Genomic DNA, 11,433 nt, shown 5'->3' with positions numbered 1-11,433 from the left:
TCTGTGTGGTTGTGTCGATATTCAAAGCTGCTGCATCCCTTGCTTAACTGAGAAATTAAATGATTGGTTGATGGATGGCTGGACAGATGTGATAGCCTTGCAGGCGGAGTATTCTCTGTGTGGACCCATAAAAGACATTGTTAAGAAGAGAGCTGGACTTTGACTTGTGCAAAAGACTCACATCATGTCATCAGCTATCGTATGCCTCATAGCTGAATGCAAAAACACACACACACACACACACACATACAGATCTTACATATGCGCTCTGCACCCTGGAAATCTTAATTTAACCAGATTAAGTTGTGACCATTTTATACACTGGAAACATCTGTAGCAGCTCTGCGCCACTCAGTAATGTACGCTCAGATCCAGGTGAGTGCATTTACCATTTCTACATAGAGCTGAAAACTGAAAAATGAGCTTTGAAGCAACTGTGTGACAGAAATATTGCATTGAGCATTTTGGACTGTTTATGATTCCAAACTGATGTTTTTCAGTGGGGCTGGGCACTGATAATGAGCTTGGAATGTGGTGCAATAATAGAAGTACAGTATCCCTGGATCGGTTTCATTAAACCATCTTCATATTACATCTGAAAATGGAGCATGCTAACACTTGCCTCCTGCCAAGCCTTCTGGCACTGAAGTCTGCAGACTTAACTGGTTTAGCAGGCCAAACGCAGGCTCACAGTGCAAGGAAAGAAAAGAAAGCCTGCGAATCCTGTGCGGCTTCAAAAATGAAAAGGCCACCAGGGCACTGCACTCTTACATGTGAGTACACACTGAGCAGCCTCAAAAGTATGTGCCCTTGAAACTTTTAAAACACTGGCACAACTGATTGACTGATTTCTACCAAACCCGCTATACTGTATGCAGTTAAACCCAAACTACTTAGTAGTGAGGCAGATCTCTCAGCGCCACATCTGTTCATTTCAGACTGTGATCTTCTTGCTCTTCCTCCTGTTCCTCCTCCTCCTCCTCCTCCTCCTAGGCCATCCCACTTGCCTGCAGTTCACAGACAACATGATGCAGGCGGTGCACACCTACCAGTGGCAGTGCATCGAGTGCAAGTCCTGCAGCTTGTGCGGCACCTCGGAGAATGATGTAAGACCCTCCCCTCATTACACACGAACACACAGCACGCCCGCTTTCTATGTCAGGAGATGGGCAGAGATTTAAGCCAATCGCATTACAGCTGCTCGCCACACTTTATCTGCTATGTCTCCCCATGGGAAAATGAGGTCTCTCCAACCAATAATATTGCAGTGAGTGGCTCACTGAGCTAAGGTTTTGTATTGGTTATGCAAATACAGCCTCTGCTGCTCTGTTTCCCTCTTCTGTCCAGTCAATCTTGTCTCCTCCTTAACAGGACCAGCTCTTGTTTTGTGATGACTGTGATCGGGGATACCACATGTACTGCCTGAAACCTCCCATGACTCAGCCTCCTGAAGGTATGCACAACCTACATAAAAACCCCAAAATAATCTTAATAAAGATAAATTATTAGCAAGCTGTTCTCACCTCCTATATTCAGTTCAGTGTTATTACAGGGAAGCGCCGTCATTATGACAGATGTTAGAAAATCTCTCTCTTTCTGTCTCTCTATCCTCAGGGAGCTGGAGTTGTCATCTGTGTCTGGAACTCTTGAAGGACAAGGCCTCAGCCTTTACTGAGCAATAGAGGGAAGAGACACCCAGCATCTACCCAACGTCAACACAACCACATTCCTACTGTAACACAGACACTCATACACACACACACACACACACACACATACAGTATGCACAAGCACACGCGCACGTACACACACAGGACACCCATCACAGCAACATTCCTATCAAAACACGCACTGGTAAATTCCTTCTGACAAATACACCACCCATTCACTGTGTGGGCACAGTGTGACACATTGTGGGATCTTCTTTCATTCGAACCTTAATGCACCGAAAAAATACTGTTACAAAATACGGTCGCCACTTTTATTAGTCGGTAAGGCAAAGATAACTATAGCTGCAAAAACTTGGTGAAGCATCGTCATTCTGTATAATCTCTCATTATAGGTCATTCCATAATTTATTAGATATAGCAGTAATGCTCTACCTCACATTTCATTCATTAGCCACTGAATCCAAAGAAATGTAGAGTGCAGTCACAATTATCTGCATGTTGAATTTGAGTGTAGGAGAAATCATAAAAGCAATGCTATGCACATGTAAAAAATTCTCCAAACACAAAGTAGAAACGTGTTCACTGCCACATAACCTCCATACATGTTTAGCATTGTCGCTAAAGTGTCACTGTGATACAGTGTTAGAGAAGCTTTGTGAGAAGGCGAGACTTCACATGGCTGGAATGCTTCAAAATGCAGAAAATCTTCAGATGTTCTGATTTATGTACTAAATTAAAACGTAATTAATGGCGTGATCTAGTGAGGTGTGCGAGTGATGTAATGCTAGTAGAGAGGCGTGCTCTCTAAGAACAAAGAATAAACTAGATTTATTGTTTGGAGTTAAAACCAGTGATTTTTCTCCCATTATAGTGAGGATTATGTAAGGCTGTTTTCTAACAAACATGATTTTATATTCAGAATAAATATCATTTTTACAAATTTGTATTCATATTTAACACGAAAAGGGAATTTGAAGCAGATGCCATGCTGATACCTTAAACTATTCATTTCCTTAAAAAGCCAAGGCTAAGACTAAGTAATAACTCTGTGTTAATGTTACTACTATAATTGCCATGTTTTATGCCAGTTAAATATAGATAATTTTCCAACCACTTTAAATAACTTTTCCACGCCTTCACAGTCCCTAGAATTCTTATGTTGCCCTTCCGTGTCTTGCTAAAAGAACCATATTAGAATTCACACATAAGGTTTTTTGTGAATTGACCTCAGTGGAATTCAAGAACTGGGCAGTTTAGGTAGCAGAGGTGTCATTGTGTACAGCTACTGTCTTTGGAGGCAAATTCTGAAACTATCACTGCAAAGCTGGTGTACAGAGAATTCTAAAGAGACATAAAATGTACTGCCTGTATTCCAAAGAGCAAAGCTGAGACAGCTCCGTGCTATTCAGTGTGATAGCATCTGACAGGCTTTCAAGTTCTAGCAATAACGTGAAAAACCGAAATGTCCTTTTTGACTTTTACATTCTGTGCAGCATGTGGAAAAACACGGATGACAATGCCAGCCTGAAATCACTGTGATTATTGAGTTTTATTGGAAAGCATATTTGATTTTCAGTTAAGAAACATACCAGATTAAATTTGTCTGTATGGGGTCGATCAAATGATCTAACAAACTCAAATTATTAAAAGGCTCTGGTTTGCTTAGCTCTCCATTAGAAACAGCAAGCTTTGGTTTTTGTATTCTCCAAAATTAGAATTTAATTTTTTATTTTTACTTTTGTACTTAATTGTACTCTTTTTTTACCATTTACCATTTCGTTTTTACAGATTCTTAGTGAGATCTTCATGCTAAATTAAAATTTGTATTTTTGGTAAAAGTAAAATACATACATCCAGAATATTATTAGTCGGGGCAGCATAAGAACAGGACACTAAGCTCTTCTCTTCTGTTTATGGGTTTGTATTTATATGGGAGACAGTGAGATAAATCCTTAGCACAGTGGCGTGTGGGTGGGACACAGGCTTGTCTGCTTTGGAACACTTATAAACTGATCACTTGTGAACACAACTGTGTAGTCCAAATATTTCCACCTTATAGTAACACTAATCCAGTAGGACTGTTAGAAATCATGCATTCCACACAGCTATCTGATCAGGTGTCATCAAATGAACCATTATAGTAAAATTTCATATATACATACACCATGATAATTAACAAACCTTTTTTTGGTGTGTAGTACCAATTTAGGTACTGTGTTTTCTAAAACTTTGTTTTATATATATTTTAGTTGCTTTTTATATTTTGTTGTATTTAAGTTGTGCAACATTCTGGTTTGGGTGTGATATATATTTCATAGTAGATTGGAGCCATTGTATTTTTAGGATCTTTGTTTACAGTCAAGTTTTTAATATAAACTAATACTTGGTGAAATGTGTTGTAACACCAAAAGTTTCTCTCCTTTTCTGTAACGGTTTTTATAATATTTAATGAAGCATAAAGGAATTGTTTGAAGTGTGGCAACATAACTGGAAGGGGATATACATTCATGTATGGTTACTTTTATATTTGTCTTCCTCAGACAATCATGAAATAGATGAGTCATGTGGTAGATATATTTGGTTATTCAGGGCTGTTTCCCCTTTCATTGAACTACCACCCCCTGAGCTCAAATATGTGTTTATGGTGTATTTGCATCATGGATCTTTTAAGATTTCCTTTGTTTAAAAAATATATTGTTTTGGATAATATTTGAGTAGAAGTGTTTATCAATGTAAAAGCACCTTTTAAGGTGCAGTATACCTTGTTACTGTTGAAAATCTGCTATGCAATTTCTGTTCTCGGTAGTGTCTAGAAACAAGGTCTCGCACTGTTATGAAACCAACACACCAATCAAGTTCTAACACATTGCCTGTAACATCCTAGCCCTACTTTCATACTTTCCGTTTTTCTCTGACTTATTACATGAGCATTTTCCATCTGGTCATTCTCTCATTTCTGTTTGTTCTGCTTGTCTGAATAATGAATGGAAGGCTCTATTTTCAGTGGCCGTTTCCGTTTTTGTCCCACACCCCACCACCCCACCCCCCTCACTAATTTTTCAAGAATGTCTAATGCCATAATCCATGGACTAAAGACTTTAATTATTTATTACAACAATTTTTTAACAAAAGCTTAATCAGGACCCTCCTTTGTAATGCAATGTTGATGGAGGGATTCAGCTACAGTTCGAGCAGGTCAGCAGAAAGCAAAAGGGACGCTCTGAGGGCTATCTGTATACCCAAGTGGAAGAGGTCAAGGGTGAACCTCACAGCTTCTCTCAGCCTTGGTTTATACCATATTCTCTGTTAACCTCTCTATGACCTTTGACCCCCTATTCTCTGTCAGCTCATGAAGGATTACTCTGGCACCAGAAAGCAGCTTCAGAATTCCATCAGCAGTGGTCTGTATGGGAAGAAAGGGACTACTATAGTAATTTTGGAGAAAATATAAATACAAAGAAAGAATAATAATCAGCTGTACTCCATAGGTGAAGTTCATTTTAAATAATATAACAACATTATAACTGTAACTGTTATTTAATAAAACTAGCTAGAGGCAAACCATTCTCATGTTTGAAGAAGCAGAATTTAAAAAAAATATTAATAAAAGTCGACACAAAGCTGGGTGAAAATATCTGATGGTAAATAGTGAATGTAAGTTAAATGCATATATTTAAATGCATAAATAACCCTTTCATTGGGATCCAACATTGTTTTAGTATTTTACAGAACATTTTAAAATAAAATCAGACCTGGATATAGGGTCCCTAATCCAGTCTAATTTTATGTAGATTTAAGATCAAGTGCCAATATTTCTATATTTCTATTTTTCAGAATGCCTGGGCCAGCTTCCACCAATCTATTCCCATGCATAAATACATTCAGGTTAGGGACATACTAGATCAGTAACATTATTATATTGCAATCCACATATGTATATAGGTTACCATTATATTACATGCACGTTTTCAGGCATTTAGCAGAAGCTTTTAGCAGATTTTCCAAAGAAATTATTTTCCATGGCCATACAATGGCGTAAAAGACTTCTGAAATCATAGCCAAGTGAACCCTTACAACTACTGTTATTCAGATAGAAGATATGGTTATCACAACTCTTCTTCAACCCCAGAACACCAACCCAGAAGTGTGGGTATTTGGTGAAAGGCAATTTCACACTGAAACCCTTAGTCCTGATAGGTGTGAGCTTCCATTCCCAAACTTGTACTATAATGTAGAGAAAAGTGATAATATTGTTTTAGAGGGTAAATATTTCACAATAGAATAACATGCAAAGAATTTTACAGAATGGACATACTGCTTTCACCTGTCAACAGAGTGCACATCCTATGGTTTACTGACAATAACTATTGCTCTTGATGTACTTTCAAAGGGTTAGGGTGTGGTGAAATATAGTCATACATATAATGGATTTTTCTTTGTTACACTTAGTTTTTATATTTGAAAAGATTTTTTGATGGTCCTACCACTTCATCTGCAGTATGCAATAAAAGTTTCACTGACCTTTTGTGTCTTATTGTCCTACCACAACTTATATTTAAATAATTAAATTCCTGTAGTTCTTACAGTGGCCACTAGGTGGAAGACAATTACAGTATTTCATAAAGCACATTATTAGTTGTGTTGGGAAAATCAATAACAGTGGAAAAAACAAATTGCACATAATTGTAATGGTCTGTTTTCATTCATTTTGATCAAAATGCATTAGTGATTGAGGAAATAAAAACAGAGAGGGAAATTCAGTCAGGTAGACATAAGTCCAAAAGTTTATTTGGTGGCTACAAGATATCAGGCTCTTGGGTCTTTTAACCCACGAATAGTCATCTTTTTGATTGAGTAACTAAAAGCAGGAATCGCCCAGAAATATCACATGCATAGTTGTGTGCCCATACCAGTTTTTGTGCTTTTATGTGTTGAATTTATACAGCACACTTTCTATATGCAGTTTTACTGTACATTTGTTGGAAATATTACATTTAACTGGAGTCTGTATGAATAAATTAAGCATATCTATCTCATGACCAGGAGGTCTACAGCAGCTGATGATAATTAGAATTACAATATGAATCTGTACAGTGCAGTTGAACCATAAAAATAAAAAAGATTTTAAAAACAAAAGTCACCAAAGCAGTCCTCCAGTCACAGTCAGTATAATTCTGAATGGTCTCTGGCAGTGGTTATGCTGGCGACGTCCTTCCTCCCAAGGCTGTCCACTAGAGGGAGCTGTAGTTTATGGAAGCTGCCCTTAGTCATTTTGGGCCTTGTGTAAAGGATAAGCTGGTGCATGCTGTTCGGGGAGGGGAGGAATTGTGTTCATATGAGGGTATTATATATTGGCCCTCTGATATTTATATCCTCTTCACCCGGGTATGAACTCCCAGTCCAATTAGGAGGAATGAGGATGGAACGTTCCAGTCCAATAGGGGATTGATATGAAATATCTGTCCATGCATCCAGCTGCAGCTCCACAGTCTACGGTTTTGAATCCAGAGAAACTGACTCGGCGGGTGGCAGGTGATGTGCTGGGGCAATGCAATGCTGACAGCTTGGTCGTCTTTGGAAAAAAAAAAGGTTGGGCCGGGCTGTCTCGTGCATCGCTCTTCTTTCTCAGAGGCCTGGGGGCCCCGTTACCTGTACCAGACTCTAGCGTAACAGCAAGTTCTTTGTCAACTAGCATGCACAAATACAGGGACTGTCCATTCGGTGAATGGACACTCGAAAGCTGTACACATGTCCGACTCTCAAACCGCACAGATTTTGGTACATTTGTTGTGTTGTGTAAAAGTACATAATGCCTACCTCTCAGAACATTTCTCTCATGCAACATACAGTGCAACAGCAGACAGTGAGTCCCACGGCACCAGAAGTGCCAGGAAAAGGCTATGGGCACGCACTCCAGTCCCAGGACATTTGTCTCTGGATCGCACAGCGTCAGCGTCCTTATAGGGTTTAAAACCTGTGGAATCGGCCGGTACATTCAGCTTGTGTTAACAGTTTTAAAATTAAAGCACAGACGACACAGTAACTCTTCTGTTTTCTAAACAGCAGTCGACCGAGGCCCCGCTTTTCCGGGCTGGATCATAAAGCATTCATAGTTGAACGCAGCTAAACAATCTTTTTTTTTTTTTTTTTTTACATATTGGATATGCTTTACTGCTGGGTATGAACTTGGATCTGGATCACAGCATGAACAAACAGACTTTCCACATTGGCAAGATACTTTTTCACTTTAGTGTGGGTGCAGCACAAATCACTTTGAACTTCAATAAACTACTTTGTTCAGTGATGATGCAGTTCAGCAAAATTCCTGCCTCTGTATTGCTAATATTCCTACTGGGGTGTTATATACAGACTGGTATATTTCATCGAATGCCTCAGATTGCCAGCTACACAGATTTTTTTTCCCACTGCTTTTTGAGATAAGCTAATCGACCTCAAAATCATAATTCTGTAATCCTGTGACAAACAGTCGACTCTAAAGACAAGATGACACTCAAGACGATGACACCAATTTGACACGATCCCTTATGAATCCTGGCTGGCATGGCAAGCAATCACTGAAATACCACCTTGCTTTGGTGTGGAACACTTTTGTTGGGCGTCAAGTTTCATCAGCTCTGACATCATCAGTTCACCTCCATGGATATGTTACTTTTGTACATCGTCAATTAATGACCTTAAATGACATTAGCTTACAAGCTCCATGTTGGATGTTAGAAGCAAATATCCCTAATTCCTGCATACTTCGTAGTACACTACAGCTTGATTTTCTGTTGGATACAACAGTGCAGGGTATTATGTTTAGTTTTTTCTTTTCTTTTTTAATAGTGGATAAAACCTTCTGCTGACATGCTTTTGTATTAATTAACCCAGCATCCACTGTTGTCTTTGTACCATTGCACACAACATGATTATATCGATTTCCGTTTACTCTATACAGTCTTACCTAGAATACAGACAGACACATTTTAGGTGGCATGCAGCTATACATTGTAATCTCTGTCGAGCCCTTTTGGCGTTCTGCCCTTGGAATGTTCTGAAGCAAACAGACTTTTCCTCAGAGTCTCCCTCCAACTGTCAATTTGAAGCAGCCTCCAAAAAACAAATAAAACAACCAATAATGCCTGCAGCCAGATTACAAAGAAGTTATGATAAACTTATGATAAACCAATTACTCTGAATCTAAAATAAACTCTATGTATATGTCCTTCAGTTAGCTTGTAGTATGAACTATCTTAGAGGCAAAGTTCTATAGTCATTTTGATTTAAATATGTTTATAGATTTAAATGCAAAAGTCACTTTTTTGTTCATAAATTACAGAGACAGCAGTGTCCTGTTCGTTTTATCGACAACTTATTGCTCGCTATCTTGCAAGTGCAGGGACTGTGCGAGGTGGTGAGGGAGGAGTCTGGTTTGTCTCAACTGTCACAGTGCACCCCTCCGCAGGCCCTTAAACTCCAGTCTCGCTGGCGTCCCTCTCCCCGCGCGACAGTGACGACTCTGGGCTCTCCGCGCTAGTCCGGTCCCAGGCCTTGTCAGGAGGACTGCATGAGGCCTGTCAGCCGCTTCCCCGTCAGCGACTTTCCCTGAAAAACGAAAGAGTGGAGGGGAAAAAAGGAATGTACAATTGTACAATGTACAAATCTGACGACAAAGAGAGCCCAGGAAAGACACCTGACAGCTCTAAGAGCTTCTGTTTAGCCTTTTAGCATGAGCAGATGGAGAGTGAAACTGCAATGCTAGTCTTTCATTCAGCAGGAACACCTTAGAGAGATGGTATATGCTTATGTCATATCTCTGAACATTATGTAACCAAAAAAAGTCATTTGAAGAGCAAATACTGTATGAACCATTTTTACACTTTTACATTAATAACTGTTATTCCATCATTGAATATTTAACAAATATTAGATAATACATTTGGGTTTCAGACTGAAACATTCATAAAATGTTAAGCTGTGCTGTCACATATGCTCACATCCCAACAATGTATATTTTAGCCATTTGTGGAGTTCTCTCAATCTGACCACCACGGCCTCCTTCTTAATAACACATTTACTAATATTTACAAAATTTCAGCTGGCACTTTTTAAATAGTGTTTTGTGGGTTATTAATAATTCATTAAACATTTAGCTGTAACAGCATCATAAGCTAAAGTGCTAGCGTGGTATTTGCATGGAATATATATTGGTTTTGTGTCCCATCATGTAAAACAATGTTCTTGTGCTCCATAGGGAGGCAGCGTGGGAGTCTGGCATTAAGAATAAGCATAAAGTGATTGAAGTAAATTAATAACTGAATTTTAAACTCTGTGCTGAAAGGAGAGAGAGAGAGTAGGGAGGTAAGCACCTTCACTAATAGTCATTTAACCCCCCTGGAACCATGTCTATAGCACTTCATGCATATTAAAGACAAATCTTTGAATATTAATGTTGCTGTAGTTCAGGGGACTTCACAGATGTTCATGGTAACACGATGGTATACAAACTGGGTGTAATATATCTTGGGGTGTGGCAATACATCTAACATAAAAGCATTATAAAACCAGTGGAGATAAATAAACATTTCCATCATCCATTAAACATTTTCAGTGACCAAGAAGGAAGTTGCAATGACAAGGTTTACAACATTTCATAGCAAAAGATTAAGGTCTGGGTCAATTAGGGAAAGGTGATATCTTGGTTTCTAGTTTCAGACACGGGGACAGCTTTGTCCATTTTTCTAATATCTCATTACTCTTCAGTTACACCTGTGCAAAACCTTTAAAAAGCTGACGAGCACATTAATAAGGCTGATGGGCTTTTAGGACCCAAACGGACAGCATCACTGGGGTTTTACTGGAGTGTAATTAGTTTGTTTGTTGAAGTATCCCCCATTCAGAGCACACGGAAGCATGCTGAGAGCGGTGCAGCTGGGGCCTTGGCTGCAGTACTCTTGGCTCCATACTCACCACACTGCGCGTGAACTTCTCCAGGGAGGTGCGGCGCCCCTGCTCACTCTCAGGCTGCTGGAAGGGGCAAAGCAGTGCGGCAAGAGGGGGAAATGGAGGCGGTGGAGGTTAGAGGAGGAACAAACAAAGCAAAGCGTAAGTCAGCTTGGACGTGCGGCCTAGCGCAGCGGCTAACGGTGAGAAAAAGGTAGCCTGCAGTGGCTACATGCACCAGCAGAGGGCTCTCAAGCCAGCCGTAGCAGTTAGTAAGTAAGGACATCATTAATAAGAATAATGGACATACTGCAGAACACTGTGCACATGGCTATCAGGGTTAATATAGTAGTATTAATATATGATGTAATATGATGTTATACGATCATGTTAATATGCAGTCATGTAACAGATTGTGAGGTTTCTGTTGGTTTGTCCTTCTCTGACGTATTTAACAGGGAAATTGGGTATTTAGTCCAAGAACATACAAACCATAGGAAGTATACAAGTTTGATCTCAAAATTCACATTAATGTTAGTATCACTGTTGCAGGCTTAAACGGACCAAGATTGTTTTGGAATGAAGATAAAATAATTCATCCCGGTGGTTTGGTTATGAGTCCTGTATGTAGCTTGAGGGTGTGTTACCCGGCAAGAAACCAAAGATATAGTTTCTTTGCTCATAACAGCTAGCAATACTGCACCAGGGAAATGCATTTCCTTTCTATTGTCCTAGAAACACAAGCCACCAGCAGTTGTGCTCAAGGAATTCATCAAGGACACACTATGATGACACATATGAGCTTCAGCAGGCCCAAATA

The 11,433-nt window shown here is 39.4% G+C and overlaps 2 protein-coding genes across 9 annotated transcripts in view; one reads left to right on the top strand and one right to left on the bottom strand.

Moving 5' to 3' along the window:
- Window positions 1–6,191, top strand: part of LOC118228387 (zinc finger protein DPF3-like) — a 49,572-nt gene extending 43,381 nt beyond the window's left edge. For both annotated transcript variants that reach the window (XM_035419884.1, XM_035419876.1), the window contains 3 exons: window positions 994–1,106; window positions 1,372–1,453; window positions 1,615–6,191. In XM_035419884.1, the coding sequence (XP_035275775.1) occupies window positions 994–1,106; window positions 1,372–1,453; window positions 1,615–1,682 (263 nt within the window). In that variant the 3' untranslated portion in view covers window positions 1,683–6,191. The remainder of the gene's footprint in view (window positions 1–993; window positions 1,107–1,371; window positions 1,454–1,614) is intronic.
- Window positions 6,192–6,426: 235 nt separating this feature from the next.
- Window positions 6,427–11,433, bottom strand: part of LOC118228354 (regulator of G-protein signaling 6) — a 99,947-nt gene continuing 94,940 nt past the window's right edge. For 5 of the 7 annotated variants that reach the window (XM_035419824.1, XM_035419816.1, XM_035419831.1 and 2 more), the window contains 2 exons: window positions 10,641–10,697; window positions 6,427–9,275 (listed from right to left, as the gene is read on the bottom strand). In XM_035419824.1, coding sequence (XP_035275715.1) covers window positions 9,225–9,275; window positions 10,641–10,697 — 108 coding nt within the window. In that variant the 3' untranslated portion in view covers window positions 6,427–9,224. The remainder of the gene's footprint in view (window positions 9,276–10,640; window positions 10,698–11,433) is intronic. The other 2 variants (XM_035419839.1, XM_035419847.1) reach the window with 2 other exon arrangements.

The sequence above is a fragment of the Anguilla anguilla genome, chromosome 1 (genome assembly GCF_013347855.1).
Source record: "Anguilla anguilla isolate fAngAng1 chromosome 1, fAngAng1.pri, whole genome shotgun sequence".
Taxonomy (NCBI): Eukaryota; Metazoa; Chordata; class Actinopteri; order Anguilliformes; family Anguillidae; genus Anguilla; species Anguilla anguilla.
The sequence above is the reverse complement of the archived record's forward strand: the minus strand, read 5'-3'. Positions and strand labels throughout refer to the sequence as shown.